The sequence below is a fragment of the Bos indicus x Bos taurus genome, chromosome 10, assembly GCF_003369695.1.
Source record: "Bos indicus x Bos taurus breed Angus x Brahman F1 hybrid chromosome 10, Bos_hybrid_MaternalHap_v2.0, whole genome shotgun sequence".
NCBI lineage: Eukaryota > Metazoa > Chordata > Mammalia > Artiodactyla > Bovidae > Bos > Bos indicus x Bos taurus.
In genome coordinates this window covers 32,299,636-32,316,313 of record NC_040085.1, presented here as the reverse complement: position 1 = coordinate 32,316,313, position 16,678 = coordinate 32,299,636, and the positions used below count along the sequence as shown (strand labels likewise).

General features: G+C 40.0%; 1 protein-coding gene across 5 annotated transcripts in view; it reads right to left on the bottom strand.

Moving 5' to 3' along the window:
* Positions 1-15,994, bottom strand: part of TMEM62 (transmembrane protein 62) — a 45,132-nt gene extending 29,138 nt beyond the window's left edge. Inside the window, exons 1-4 of one of the 5 annotated variants that reach the window (XM_027553670.1) lie at positions 5,325-6,194; positions 4,907-5,018; positions 3,496-3,633; positions 1,115-1,160 (exon numbers count right to left, since the gene is read on the bottom strand). In XM_027553670.1, coding sequence (XP_027409471.1) covers positions 1,115-1,160; positions 3,496-3,633; positions 4,907-5,018; positions 5,325-5,504 — 476 coding nt within the window. In that variant the 5' untranslated portion in view covers positions 5,505-6,194. Of the gene's footprint in view, positions 1-1,114; positions 1,161-3,495; positions 3,634-3,740; positions 3,889-4,906; positions 5,019-5,324; positions 6,195-15,824 lie in introns of those variants that run through there. The other 4 variants (XM_027553671.1, XM_027553669.1, XM_027553672.1 and 1 more) reach the window with 4 other exon arrangements.
* Between the last annotated feature and the right edge of the window lie 684 nt (positions 15,995-16,678).

Sequence of the window (16,678 nt, the reverse complement as noted above, 5' to 3'; positions counted from 1 at the left end):
TGCAACTAGTAGATAAATAGATCTACTGCACAGTGTAGTAATAATAATTTTAAAATACTGTATTATAAACTTCAAAGTTGTTAACAGACCAGATCTTAATTGTTTACTCCACAAAAAAGAAACAATAACTATGTGAAGTGATAGAGATATTAGCTAATCTTATGTGATAATCATATTGCAATATATAAATGAATCACACTAACACATGGCACACCTTAAGCTTACATAATGTTATATGTCAATTATATCTCAATGAAAAACAAAAATGAAAAATAAAGTCTACTATATGTCTACCCCATGCTGACGTCTGCCTTTTCTGATTTCTCATAGTGATAATTAAGTGTAACAAATAATCTAGCATTTCATCAGCCATTCCTTCATGTTCTTTTCTAACCATTTCCTAAACAATTTTCATCTACCTTAGCTAGACTCACTTGAAGATAGAAAGCATATTTGTTTCTCTCATACTATCCAACTAATGATAGACTCTTAATACTTGCTACTTGACTAATTGACAATGTAGAACAAAGCTACTGAAACAATGTAGAACAAAGCTACAGGAACAAAAAGTGAAATTACAGCCAAAAGAAGAATTCCAATATACTGAAACTAGAAAATTGGTTTTCTGATTCAAAGATCCTTTCATATTCACTGCCTTTTTCATATTCAGGCACATAAGTTAAAAAAAATACTTGTATGACATATTGGACAAAGCACCCAGAAGTGACCGACTGGGCTCTTCAGCCACCCCAGAGGCTAAGAGAATCAGTAGCTTAGTATTCTTAAAGTCCACAGTACTCTGATTGACAAGCTCTGATCTAAATGACTTTTGCTGTATATCAACAGCAAAAAAAAAAGTCTGTATAAAATATTAAAAGTACCATTAGCCAACAAAAAGCATTATACAAAATGAAAAGAATAAAGGGCTGTCTAAGCAAACAAACAAAAATGAATCGCCAAAATAAAAATGATAAACAACTAAAAGCCTCCATTTTTTAATTACCAGAGGCTCGTTTCTCTGTTAAAAAATGTTATCACCCATTAAGTGAATTGACTGTACCCTCTTTGTAACGCATACTCTACATTGTTGTCTATCTTCTGTTCATTACAGTACCTGTAATAATTCTCAACACTCTCCAGACTTGGAATGTTGAATGCATCTAATTAAAAAGAAAAGAGCAAACATCATCTATATTAAAAAGAAAAATGCAAACATGTTAATGACTGAAGAAAAATGACAGTTCTTTCAATAATACTTTAGATGACAGATGTCAATTAATTAGACTGGCATTTAATTTTAATTTTTAAAACTTGATAACTTAATAGAATTCAGATTATCTGGAAACTTATTTAAGGCATCTAGTATATTGAAGAAGAATAAGTACTTTGAATTATGCATTACTCAGAATAAATAAATTTGATGTTGTAAGACTGGACCTCTGCTGCTACTATTTTAATCATGTGACTCTGGGAGTCAAGAAGGACTGGATTCATGGCTGATATACGGATCCATGTCAAGGACTTCTAAACAGTAGATGACTTAGATAATAGGGCCAAAGCCCCTCTCTTCTTAAATCTTAAAAAAGACTCAGTAATAAAGAAGTTATATAATGGTAAGCAAAAAGGTTAAGGACATCATAGAATACTTATCTGGAAATAGAATTTCAAAGAGCTTGATTGCTTGATTGCAATAGCTAAAATTGTTTATCAGTTTTGACTTCCAAGAATCCACTACATTTCTAATAAACTTAAGAGAATAAGCTGTAAATTCAATTTAGGCCAAAAGAAACATTATCACGTATATAATCCTCTTGCTTAAGAGAACAACTCTGTTATAGTTAAATCTCTTTTTTTTGCCACATGGCATGGCCTACAGGATCTGTTTCCAGACCAGGGATTGAACTCAGTCCACAGAAGTGAAAGCACTGAGTCATAACCATTAGACCACCAAGGAACTCCCTGTTACAGTTAAATCTTAATAAAGATTCATGTATGTATACATACATATGTGTGTGTATACATGCATACACACACATATATATACCATTAGCATTTATGCCTATACAAGTCAAATTAAATGATTATGAACTCTGAAAGACTATCCAAATTATTTAATCACAAAACTCCATTTGATACCTGTTACTTAAAATATGTCAGTAGTTTGGCTTGGAAAACTTTAATATACACAGATTTGCTTTTTATTGCAAAAGAATTTGACCAGTACCCCTAATTAAGATCAGGAAAATAAAGGGAATGTAAACATACCAGAGAAAGTTGTAAGCAAGAACCCTATCTTTAATTATAATTTCTAGCCGATTTGTAAGAACTATAGTTGACACTTGAACAACACAGATTTGAACTATGTAAATCCACTTACACGAGAATTTTGTTCTATAAATACATATTACAGTACTACAGATCCTTCGTTGGTTGAATCTGCAGATGCAGAGGGCCAACTGCAAAATTATACCCAACTTTTCAACTGCCTGGTAGTTGGTCCCCCTAACTTCCACATTGTTCAAGGGTCAACTGTTTTTTTTTTGTTTTTTGTTTGTAATATTTATTTGTTCATTATTTTTGGCTGTACTGGGTCTTCTTTGTTGTGCACATGGCCTTTCTCTAGTTGCAGTGAGCAAAGGATCAACTGTTTTTATAGAGAGCATTTTCTAATCTAATAGCTGTGTATTTCACCAGGTAGAATTTATAAATATACCTTTTGAAAAAATATATAAAGGTGTTCATCAGCAATGAATACTAAAATGAAGCAGACAAATGAAATATTTATATAACCAAAAAGAAAGTCAACCTTTATGAAACAAACAAATTTACCATCAGGACTCTCGGAAAATAGTTCATTTTCTTATTAACGTAAAAATCACAATCTAAAAAATTGGGAAGGGGTTATCCATTTCTCTCTACGCATATGTGCATATACTTGTCACTCAAATTTTTAAATATATATAGCAAAATTCAATCTTTGTGACGTACAGTTCTAAAGATATTGACAAGCACATTGTCATGTATCTACCAGCACACCCAAGACACAGAACAGTATCTTCACCCCCCAAAATTATCTCACGATGGCTCTTCGTAGTCAGCCTCTTTATCTCCAACCCTTGGCAACCACAATCTGTTCTCTGTCTATAGTTTTGCCTTTTCTTGAATGTCATATAAATGAAATTACATAGTATATAGACTTATGGATTTGGCTTCTTTCACTTAGCAAATTATATCTTTTTAAGCATCCTCCTCCATAGATTTTGCTATATGCTTTTCTCCCATGTAAAGAAGAAAGAAATCATACCAATTTCCCCCTCAAGGCCTAATAGTGACATCTGAAGTTTTAATATCACATATTACAGTTGTATTTCTTAGTTGTGGTCTTCAGTGTATGTAAACTTATAATGTCCCATTTTATAATTTTATAATTTAAATTGGAGAATCTGGGCTCCTATAAAGATCTAGTCTTAATTATGAGTGGGACTTCACTCTTACCATGATTTCCTTTGATATCGAGCCACTTGGTTTTTTCCATGACTTTTGTCTTCTTTAGAATACTATGGTAAGTTTGCCATTCTACCTCTTGCTGCATGGATCCCAAATTGTCCTTTGTTTTGGCATCTGTCAGGTCTCCTGTAGGTGTACAAAAGAAGGTAATCACAAGGCAAAGTAAAGCTGGACTGGGGTTCAACTTTTTTTTTAATGCACACTGAAGAACAAAGATATTCAAAGTACTCAACATGTTTAAGGATAACCACTATGAATCCACCTGCATCCAAAGCAAGTCATCTAAATTAAGATTCTCAGAAAAAATAAGATTCTTGGGACTTCCCTGGCAGTTCAGTGGTTAAGACTCCGCACTCCCAACGGAGGGGGCACAGGTTCCATCCCTGGTTGGAGACCTAAGATCTCATATGCCACAAAGTGCAGCCTAAAAAAAATAAAACAAGATTCTCAGCATGGATTTTTTGTTTCTTATAGGTCAACAAGTGCCTATATAACCTCCTGTTACATTCGAAATGGGTTGTGAAAACTATACCTTTAAAGAAAGCCGTAAAAATGCATCTTGAAACTCTGATAAATTGAAAACTCTTTAATAATAAATTCCAACACTTTGGGCAGTTGCCTAATATCTATGGCAACCTAATTTTCCAAACCCCAAATCAGGAAATGTGATCTAACAAAGTATTAATTTTACAGCAAGAAAATCTGGAAGGTGTAGTTTGGAAAATGAATAGAAAATTTCTAGGAAATTAAGCAGTTGAAATTGATATCATCCATAAAATGAGGACTTCATCATATCGTCAGAGATGTTTCTGTAAGGTGGGTAAAAGATGAATTTCCCAAGGGCCAGGATAGAAGCTCCTTTAGCTTCTTCTTCAACACAGTTGGGAGCAAAGGGTTTGGGGTTTGAACACTCCAGGGAACCAAGTCACAGAAGTAGGAAGGGGTGAAAAAAAAGGGCCCGTCAAACAACTGACGGTATAAGAACGATTAATACTGCAAAGAAAATGGAAAAGTTTAATTTAAAAAAGAACAAGAATATAAGGAGAAGGATGAGAACTTTTCATTACTGGTTAAAGGCCTTTCCTTAATTCTCTCTCAAATCTAGAAATACAACAAGACAGATACAGATACAGCAGACAGAACACTAACATGAGAATCACGTGCCTTGCTTCTACCGCTAGGACGAAACCTTGCTATGGCAAGTCATTTAGCCTGGATTTTGACTCAGTTATCCACAGGCAAAGGAAATTACAATATCCCATCTCCTCTGCAGGAGGAGGGCTCACCTGAGGCTGCAGCTAAAGTTTTCCTAACGTCCCTCAGTTAAAAGGTTGCAGTACTGGTTGCATTCTACCATTGGGACCACAGGACAACAGGACAGCACGGCAATCGTCCCTACCTGTTGCTAGGACGAGAGCTGGTTGAATGATGTCAACAGTTTCAGAACAGAACTTCTCTAAGTCTACAGCTCTGCCTGGATCGTGAAACCTGCTCAGGTGAATGTCGGATATCTGCCGAAAGCGGGTATTGAACAGAGATCTGAGTCAGGAAGAGGCGGCACAGACCGAGACGACCCAGGGGCTGTCTCCGGCGGAAGAAAAGGCAAAGACTCAGAGCATTCAAGATCCCCCAGGGGGGACCAAGCACCACCACCACCACCCCTACCACCACCCCTCCCCCAGCGCAGAGATTTGGGCCGGAACAGGTGCGGGTCGCGCCCCAGTGGAAACCGCTGGCGTCTCATACCGCTTGGTGCCCGCTCTGAAACCCCATGCACCCCACCACCACCTCCCCAGCCTGGGCGCCCGCTGCGTCACCTGCAGACCCCAGAAGATGTTGCTGGCTCCGGAACCCGGCGCAGGGTGCGGGCTCCGGGGAGTGCGGGGCTGGGGCAGTGATGAAGACCGGCCGGCCAGGCCGTAGTGTTCCAAGAACACTGCCGCCAAGGCCGCGGCCGCCAGTCCGGCGACCACCCTGACTGCCAGCCCTGAGGCCATTCAGCCCGCCGGAGCGCGGCCCTCGTGTGCGTGGCCGAGGCTGGGACCAAGCGGCGCCTGCAGGGAACTGCTGTGGCTGCACTTCCGGACTCTATGGTCGCGCGGCCTAGGGCGACGGGATGGTCGGCCGCTACCTGCACCTGCGCCTGGCCGTGCACCTGCCGGCGGGCCGCGCTTTTAGGGTCGGTTTGCAAATGTGATACAGGGGAAGAAAAGGAATCCGAGTCCCTCAGCGCCACTCGCGGCTGCCTAGGCGCGGCAGGGAAGGATCCTAGGTCAGTGAGGCGGGGGCAGGCGTCCCGACTCCGCCTTAGTCAATCACGCTTGACCTAGGTGGTCGATTTCCTCGTAAACTGGAGTTAATAATACCTCCAGAGCGTACTTTGCAGGGTTGTTATGAAAATCAAAGTTGGTATGAGGACGCTTTTTAAATCGCTGTACAAATGTGGCAGGTGGCTTCCTCTGGTCCCTTCTGATTATCAACAACGTCGCTGTAAGTTTTCTATAGATTTCATCCATATACTTTGTGAGAAACTTTTTTTCTTAATCCTGATGTCATGTGCACTTGGTTACATAATGCTCTAAAACAGTGGTGTGCCATTCGTTTAATACATTTAAAAATACTTCTTATGGGCTAGGTATTGTTGCTTAGGCGCCAAGTAGTGTCTGACTCTTTTACAACCCCATGGACTATAGCCCACCAGGCTCCTCTGTCTGTGGGATTTCCTAGGCAGGAATACTGGAGTGGGTTGCCATTTCCTTCTCCAGGGGAACTTCCAAACCCTGGGACTGAACCATCTCCGACAGTGAAGGTGGATTCTTTACTACTGAACCACCAGGGAAATTCCACACGTGGGAGGACCCTGAGGTAAACCAAATATGGACTCAAACCCAGATAAAGCAAGATGATTGGCCAGAGTAAACTGGAAAGAAATGCCCCATGTAAGTGATTCAAACTACCAGGAGGGCATGACTCTCTCTTTGAGACCACTCGTGTGTGTCTATCCACATGTACTCTTTCCCCTCTAAACACGTTACTTGCTTCACAACTTTCCATCTCTTTGTGGAAATTCATTTCTACAAAGCCAACTGGCCAAGGCTTTGTTACTGTCCACTGGTTCTACTGGTCTAGAACCTTCTTCTAGTGGCGAAGATTCAGGGCTCTCACTGCCATACCCTGACTTCAATTCCTGGCTAAGGAACCAAAGTCCTGCTTCAAACCACTGTGGACTGTGGCCACCCAAGTTTAAGGACATAGCAAGAAGTCAGCAGTCTGCAACCTGGAAGACTGTCTTCACCAGAACATGACCAAACTGGCACCCTGATCTTAAATTTTCAGCCCACAAAACAGTGAGAAATAAATTTGTTAGTTAAAAATGACTCAGTCTGTGATACTGTTATAGCAGCCTGAATGGACAAAGACAACAGTGGGGGGGGGGTGTGTGTGTGTGTATGTGTGTGTGTGCACAAAGTCACGTCCAGCTCTTTTTCAACTCCATGGACTGTAGATAGCCAGGCTCCTCCGTGCATTGGATTTTCCAGGCAAGAATACTGGAATGAGTTGCCATTTCCTCCTCCCTAAGATCTTCCCAACCCAGAGATGGAACCTGTGTCTCCTGTGTTTCCTGCATTGCAGGCAAATCCTTTACTGCTGAGTCACTGGAGAAGAGACCAAGACATCGAGGTAGTGCATAATTACAAAGCCCTGACGTAGAAAGAGTGGGACACTGAGATTAGAAAAGAAGGATTGTAAAAATAGAAACTACAGAATTTGACTGATTGTGAAACAAGAAGGAAGTGGGCGGGAACAACCTTTACAAGTACTGACATAGCCCCAAGACATGACATAAACTGATTAGAAACAACTAGGTCCAAGATGTTTTAGGAGATACTAAAATATGCTGTTAAAATGCTGCACTCGATATGCCAGCAAATGTGGAAAACTCAGCAGTGGCCACAGGACTGGAAAAGGTAATTTTCATTCCAATCCCAAAGAAAGGCAATGCCAAAGAATGCTCAAACTACTGCACAATTGCACTCATCTCACACGTCAGCAAAGTAATGCTCAAAATTCTCCAAGCCAAGCTTCAATAGTACTTGAACCATGAACTTCCAAATGCTCAAACTGGATTTACAAAAGGCAGAGGAACCAGAGATAAAATTGCCAACATCCATTGGATCATTGAAAAAGCAAGAGAGTTACAGAAAAACATCCATTTCTGCTTTATTGATTACGCCAAAGCCTTTGACTGTGTGGATCACAACAAACTGTGGGAAATTCTTAAAGAGATGGGAATACCAAACCACCTGACCTGCCTCCTGAGAAATCTGTATGCAGGACAAGAAGCAACTGTCACAACTGGACATGGAACAACAGGTTGGTTCCAAATTGGGAAAAGAGTACGTCAAAGCTGTATATTGTCACCCTGCTTATTTAATGCAGAGTACATCATGAGAAATGCTGGACTGGTTGAAGCACAAGGTGGACTCAAGATTTCCAGGAGAAATAACAATAACTTCAGATATGCAGATGACACCACCTTTATGGCAGAAAGTAAAGAACTAAAGAGCCTCTTGATGAAAGTGAAAGAGGAGAGTAAAAAAGTTGGCTTAAAGCTCAACATTCAGAAAACTAAGATCATGGCATCTGGTCCCATCAGTTCATGGCAAATAGATGGGGAAACAGTGGAAAGAGTGACAGACTTTATTTTTGGGGGCTCCAAAATCACTGCAGATGGTGACTGCAGCCATGAAATTAAAAGACACTTGCTCCTTAGAAGAAAAGCTATGACCAACCTAGACGGCATATTAAAAAGCAGAGACATTACTTTGCCAACAAAGGTCCATCTAGTCAAAGCTATGGTTTTTCCAGTAGTCATGTATGCATGTGAGAGTTCAGTTCAGTTCAGTCCAGTTCAGTCACTTAGTCGTGTCCAGCTCTTTGCGACCCCATGGACCGCAGCATGCCAGGTCTCCCTGTCCATCACCAACTCCCAGAGTTTACTCAAACTCATGTCCATTGAGTCGGTGATGCCATCCAACCATCTCCTCCCATCTTCAATCTTTCCCAGCATCAGGGTCTTTTCATGAGAATTGAACTATAAATAAAGCTGAGCACTGAAGAATTGATGCTTTTGAACTGTGGTGTTAGAGAAGACTCTTGAGAATCCCTTGGACTGCAAGGAGATCCAACCAGTCTATCCTAAAGGAAATTAGTCCTGAATATTCATTGGAAGGACTGATGCTGAAGCTGAAACTCCAATACTTTGGCCACCTGATGTGAAGAACTGACTCAAGGAAAAGACACTGATGCTGGGAAAGATTGAAGGCACGAGGAGAAGGGGACAATAGAGGATGAGATGATTGGATGGCATCACTGACTCAACGGACATGAGTCTGAGTAAACTCTGGGAGTTGGTGATGGAAAGGGAGGCCTGGCCTCCCAGATTAATATCCTTACCAGTATTAATCTGTACATTTTTGGTTGGCTCTTTTTTGTGCTTAAAATAAATCATTTTTAACCAATCAGTTTAAAGGTCACAATGTTTAGCTTAACATCTTTATGGCTTCTCCTGATCCTCGTATTAAGTTGCCTCTCTTTTTCACGCCCCCTAGCCATTTTACGGGCTTCCCTGATAGCTCAGTTGGTAAAGAATCCGCCTGCAATGCAGGAGACCCTGGTTCGATTCCTGGGTCAGGAAGATCTGCTGGAGAAAGGATAGGCTGCCCACTCCAATATTCTTGGACTTCTCTTGTGACTCAGCTGGTAAAGAATCCACCTGCAATGCAGGAGACCTGGATTTGATCCCTGGGTTGGAAAGATCCCTTGGAGAAGGGAAAGGCTACCCACTCCAGTATTCTGGCCTGGAGAATTCCATGAACTGCATACTCGGTGCGGTCGCAAAGAGTCAGACATGACTGAGTGACTTTCACTTTCACTTTCACTTTTAGCCATTTTACAATGGACCAGATGTATGGGCTAAAGATTAATGATCACTAGTTGTTTTTCCCTCAGGTATATGGGAAGTTAATTACTGAAGTTAATTACTGCCCTTCCCTAGATCTGAGTACTGATAATTTATCAGACCAAGGACACATTCCAGGAATTTGGGACATAGGGTATAGCTTTAGGTTAATGGAGCAAGATGTTTATTGAAAACAAGAATGAGGTCTCAGAGTCCTACACTGACTACCTAGCAATTTCTACCTATTACTTTGTCTTTCACTGAATTATTTCTGCCATGAGCCATCAAGAAGCTGAGCTTCATTAAGTCCCAAGACCAGGTGTGTGATCTCAGTCATAAGAACGTGGGTTCAAGTCCCAATCTGAGTTGCACAGTTTCAGTTGGATATTTGAAGGAAAAACACAGTTAAAGAAGACAGTTAAAAGTTAGTGCTAAAATTTGGAACTTTAGTGATGAAAAAAAACTAGGGCTATACTGTATGTGTAGAGACATATATGAATAAAGTTTTTGTTTTGTCTAACACTGCACTCAGTGGTAAAGAATCAACCTGCAATGCAGGAGACACAGGAGATGCAGGTTCAATCCCTGTGTCAGGAAGATCCCCTGGAGAAGGAAACAGTAATCCACTCCATTATTATTGCCTGGAGAATCCCATGGACAAAGAAGCCTGGCAGGCTACAGTCCATGGGGTCTCAAAGAGTCAAACACAACTGAGCACAAACATACACAACGTGGACGTCTTAGTCCATTCAAGCTGCTGTAACAGAATATCATAGACTGTGTGACTTTTAACTAACAGAATTTAGGGGATTCCCAAGTGGCACAGTGGTGAAAATCTGCCTGCCAATGCAGGAGACAGGAGACATGGGTTTGATCCCTAGGTGGGGAAGATCTCCTGGAGTAGGAAATGGCAACCCACTCCAATATTCTTTGCCTGGAAAACCTCATGCACAGGGGAGCCTGGTGGGCTACAGTTCATGGGGTTGCAAAGAGTCAGACATGACTGAGCATCCACAAACTCAACACTGCTCTACTGAAAAACACCTAGATGGGCATCTTTAAAGCAAATTTGGAAGACATGATTCAGATAATCTGATTTAAAATACAGGCAATGTAGCATATAAAAAAATGCATTTGGAGAGGTTTTACAGTCCATAGGGTTGCAAAGAGTCAGACACGACTGGTGATTGAACAACAACAACAAGACCCTAAGGATATGAAAATCATTTTCGAGAAATGGAATACAACAAGAAGTTATATGATGGATAGGAACAGACATTTTGGACAGAGAAACATGGTTCAAAGTTACAAAGGCCAGCATTTTGAATTTCAGGTACTGAATTACACTGAGTGAAGCTGCTTCACTCAAGGTGTTTAAAGTTAAACAGAGCAGGACCTTATGGGGCTCTCTGGGATACAAAAGCGTTCTGTGTCTGTTTCTTGTTTTAGGAAACAGACTCCATTCGGCCTCCTTGACTTCCCCTAAGTTCCAAGGTCATGGTTCCTCGTGAAGAAATATATACATAACAATACTTTTGAGTTCCTCTTCAGGAACTAAGGCTCCCACCCAGGTGGAGGATGGTAAATTCAGATGGGAGCTCAAGATTCCTGGAATATTGCCCTGTTACTTCCTACAGCCCTCATCCCAAATTTTGCCTATAAGAACTCTTCCCCCCAAACCAACAGGGAGTTCAGGGGTTTTGAGCATGAGTCACCCATTCTCCTTGGTTGACCCTGCAATAATCCTTTCTCTGCTCCGAGTCCCAATATTTAGATTTACTTGGCCTCACTGTGCATCAGTGAATATGAAATGTGTTCAGTAACAAAAGTGAACAGAGTTAGGAGATGGTGGAGCAGAAGGATGTGCACTCATATCCTCCTGCAAGGGCATCAAAATCACAACTAACTGTTGAACTACTATCAACAGGAGGACACTGGAACCCACCAAAAAAAGCTACCCCATCTAGAAAGACAAAGAAGCTGCAACAAGATGTTAGGAGGGGCACAACAACAATAAAATCAAATCCCATACCCACCAAGTGGGTGACCTACAAACTGGATAACAATAATACAGAGAAGTTCTCCCACTGTTATGAAGGTTCTGAAACGAATGTCAGGCTTCCCAGCCTGGGGATCCAACAAAGGGACTAGGAATCCCCAGGGAATCTGACCTTGAAGGCCAGTGGGATTTGATTACAAGACTTCCACGGCACTAGGGGAAAGAGAGAATCCAATCTTGGAAAGCACAAACAAAACCTTGCACCCACCAAAACTCAGGAAAGGAGCAGTGACTCCACAGGAGACTGAACCAAAACTACCTGCTAGTGTTGGAGGGTCTCCTGTGGAGGTTCCAGTCAGCAGGAGTTCACCACAGGGACAAGGGCACTGGCAGCAGCATTCTGGGAAGGTCCCCCTTGGCATAAACCCTCTTGGAGGTCGCCATTAACTCAACCATGGCGACCATGGGGGCTGGGTCACCTCAGGCCAAAAAAACTACCAGGGAAGGAGTGCAGTGCAACCTTAAATAAATCCAGAGATAATTGGATTAAAGCTTTACTGAGCCAGGCCCTGCCCACCATAGCAAGACCCAGTTTTTTTCACCACCAGTCCCTCCCATCAGGAAGCTTACAAACCTCTTAGCCTCCTCCATCAGAGGGCAGACAGAAGAAGCAAAAAGAAACACAGTCCCACAGCAACTAAAACAGAAGCCATAGTACAGAAAGTTAATCAGCATGAAAAAGCAGAAAGTTATGTCCCAGATGAAGGGACAAGATAAAACCCCAGAAGAACAACTAAATGAGGTGGAATATATGCAACGTTCCAGAAAAAGAATTCATAATAAGGATAGTGAAGATGATTCAGGATCTTGGAAAAAGAATGGAGGCAAAGATTGAGAAGATGCAAGAAATGTTTCCCGAAGACCTAAAGAAGTAAAGAACAAACAAACAGAGATGAATAATACACTAGAAGGAATCAACAGCAGAATAACTGAGGCAGAAAAAAGGATAAATGACCTGGAGGACAGAATGGTGGAAATCACTGCTGCAGAACAGAATATGGAAAAAAAGAATGAAAAAAATGAAGACAGCCTAAGAGACCCCTGAGACAACATTAAACACACAAACATTCACATTATAGGGGCCCCAGAAGGAGAAGAGAGAAAGGACCCAAGAAAATATTTGAAGAGATAATAGCTGAAAACTTCCCTAACACGGGGAAGAAAATAGTTGACCAAGTCCAGGAAGCACAGAGAGTCCCAGGCAGGACAAACCCAAGGAGGGACACACCGAGACACATAGAAATCAAACTGATATAAATTAAAGACAGAGATAAAATATTAAAAGCAATAAGGGAAAAATGACAAAAAACATACAAGGAAACTCGCATCAGGCTACCAGCTGATTTCTCAGCAGAAACTCTACAAGCAAGAAGAGAATGGCATGATATATTTAAAGTGATGAAAGGGAAGAAACTACAACCAAGAATACTCTACCCAGCAAGATTCTCCTTCATATTTGATGGAGAAATCAAAAGCTTTCCAGACAAGCAAAAGTTAAGAGAACCCAGCACTACCAAACCAGCTTTACAACAAATGCTAAAGGAACGTCTCTATGCAGGAAACAAGAGAACGAAAAGACCAAACTACAGAAAATAAACCCAAAACAATTAAGAAAACAGTAATAAAATTGTTACCAGGGGGCTTCCCTGGTAGCTCAGATGGTACAGAATCTGCCTGCAATGGAGACCCAGGTTCAGTCACTGGCTGGGGAAGAGAGTCTGGAGAAGGGAATGGCAACCCACTCCAGTATGCTTGCCTAGAGAATTTCCATGGACAGACCATGGGGTCCCAAACAGTCAGACACGACTGAGTGATTACACTTTCACTAGGATCATACATATTGATATTACCTTAAATGTAAATAGATTAAATGCACCCACCAAAAGATATAGACTGACTTAGACTGAACATGTGCACATATGCACTGCCACTTACCACATCACTCTGCTTGACCCCCCCAAATTTTATGTGATTATTTTATATTGTTAGGTTAATTGTGTTCCCATTATGCTTGCAATTGTAATTATCTTTTATTTTTTGTCTATTGATTGTGAAAACTCATAAACATATTTTACTATTGTGATTATGTAACTATTACTCACTTAATACCATTGTATCATGATTGGTCAACAGAAAAATAATAGAATTCTATTATCACCAAAACTACCATTTAATACAAAAACCTGCAATCACTTTTTAAAATCCAGATGCATATCAAAATTATCTTGGAATTTTTTGAAAAATACTAATGCCCAGGTATTGCTTTTTTTTTTTTTTCCAGAGCTCCAGATGTTTCTAATGAACAGCCATGTTTAAAAACAACTGGACTATATGAGAATCTTTTACTTTTATCTAGTTTGTTTCACTTTTTCTATTTCATATTCAGTGCTCCCATTTCACTTAGGTTATGTGTTCCAATTTCTCCATTTTGTTTTTCTTTTTGACGTTCTTTCTCAAGCCTTTATCAGTCATAGTAGAAAAGCTTTTGTATACACATATATAATATGTATAGTATATATATTTTAGAAAACTTAAGAATTTTTGCCTAGCTCAAAAATTTATGACATTTTTATTTTACTTGTTTGACTCAGTATGAACAGAATGCTAGATTTCCAATTTTAAAAAACTTGAAAAAAAAAAAAACTTGATATGCAACAAATAACAGAGGTTTACTGTATAACATAGGGAACTATAGTCAATATCTTGTAATAACCTATAATGGAAAATAATTTCAAATATATGTGTATATGTAACTGAATCACACACACAAAAAAGAATTCTGCTTTTCAAAATTTAGTAATGTTTATCTTTTTACCAGTTTTTCTAAATGTCCTAGGGACATCTAATAACAACGTATAAGATACAAAATTTTAAATATATTTGTGTTGAATATGATTAATGTAAGTAGAAATCTATTATATTTAAATTATTAATGATATCACTCAAGATGTTCCTATTCTTATTTTTTCTGTACTTGATAAAATATTCTCAGAGAAATGTTAATGTGTCTTACTATGATTTTATATTTTTTCTTTTCCCTTACATTTCTTCTGATTTTTGCCTTATGTAGCTTTGCTTCTTTGTTGTTAGGTGTCTAATGGCTTAGGATGTCTATCTTCTCTGTGAAGTGTACCTTTTATCATTAAAAGTATTCATCTTTGCTTCATTCTTTAAAAATTAATTAATTTTAACAAGTGAAGTTAATTTTAACAAGAAACAGGAATTTATTTATTTAATGATGATAAATGATTCTCCAGAGAGATACTGATTTGACCAGCTAATCGCTACAAATTAGTATAAAAGTTGGTTCTCAGTTCCTGATAGCCAAAGGAGAAAGCTAGATTTCTTGTAATCTCATAAAGTTAGCAAGCAGCAATTCACCATGAAAACAAAATTTCCTAGAACTAAAGTCAAAGGAAAATTTATCACTTGGATATTTCACAATACAATATACATTGTCAACAATACTCATGTTGAACTATATGACTCATAAACATGAGTTGTAAAAATTATCATCAGATCACTATTTCTTAAACTAACCTTATTTTAAAATCTGAAATTGTATTAAGTCATTGTTCTTTGAAGTCATCTTATTACTCAATAAGATCCATTTGCTTGACACACAGTAAGCCAAACACTGAGACTCTGAGGTTTATGACTAAGAAAGAGTTTGTTCACAAGGCAGCCAGGTGAGGAAATGGAATGGGAGAACAAGTCTCAGATCTGTCTCTGAGGGGGTGGGGGGGTAGCGATATTATGGGATTAGCAGGGTGGTCTTAAGCATGGGAAAAGGTGGTTGGAGGCAGGGGAAAAGGTGAGGTAATATGTATTCTGTGCAGCTGCATCTGGGTTACATGTTTCTGCATATTGAAAATGGAACTGCTTTGCATGATTGGAAGGTGGAGTTTTCCAGCCCTCTGATATCAAGAGGCTATTTATCGGACACTTACCCACCCTGAGTTTTAAAAGCCAATGGACCTAACCAGTCCAGGGCTAGCTTGCGCCGGGCAAGAGCTAACTCCAAGTTCCTGTAAAACAACTGGGCTATGTGAAGCTAGGAGAGTGTGCAATTAACAAGAAAGAAAGTGACTTTAATCAATGAAGGCCATTTACAAGCAGAGCAGTTTTAACAAACTGTTACCCCATCTGCTGCTGTGTAAGACAAGCTCAACAATTTTTATTGGTTATCCACTTCTGTTAACTCTATTGAAACTGTGCATCTCTGACTGGGACTCAAACCCAGTCTAAACCCAGACTGGGACTTGAACCCATGGTCTTTTAATTAGAATCACTCACCTCGTGTCTGGACTTCCTGAGACTCAGGTTCTTTGATTCTCAGTGCGGAAGGACTTCAGCAAGAAGCAAAGTGATGGCAAGTAGATTTGTTAATATAGGAAGCTTGTAAGGGATTCAAGTGGGCAGGCAAGGGGCTCTATCCAGCGAAAGTGAAAGTGAACTCGCTCAGCCCTGTCCAACTCTTTGCAACCACATGAACTGTAGCCTACCAGGCTCTTCTGCCCATGGGATTTTCCAGGCAAGTGCTACAGTTTTACAACCAAAGGAAAGTAGGGTAGGGGGAAAGACTGCCTTCTTCCTCATTCTTCAGATAGACATCAGGTTTACATCACTAGCTCCTCCTTCATATTGGGCATGAGAGTGTCTGACCCTATGAGGTCAAACTAGGACTATCACCATGCAGATTCAAATCAGGAAAAGGGTGGTAACTTTTTTTCTTTCACCTAATGACCTGAGATCTCTCTCATGCTTTTATTTATGGATTTACAGTTAGTCAAGCCTGCTTCACTCCACAGTGTTCCAATACCTTTCTTGAGCTATCATTAACTTACAGTGGTCTCCCAAAGTTCCCTAGGTTTTCCTCTACCTATAGACCCCTACTGGGACTTCTACAACTACCTGTATAACTACATTATTATATTCCTGTCACTGTGGGGCATGGTTTCAATTTCCATAGGGAGTTAAAGTAGTATAATCAAGAGGTTTGTGTTTATAAAGATTTTTTAAATTGTTTTCAAAATTGTGATAAAATACATGTTAACTGCTCAGCCATGTCCAAGTCTTTGTGACGCCATGGACTATAGCCCACCAGGTTCCTCTGTCCATGGAACTTCCCAGGCAAGAATACTGGAGTG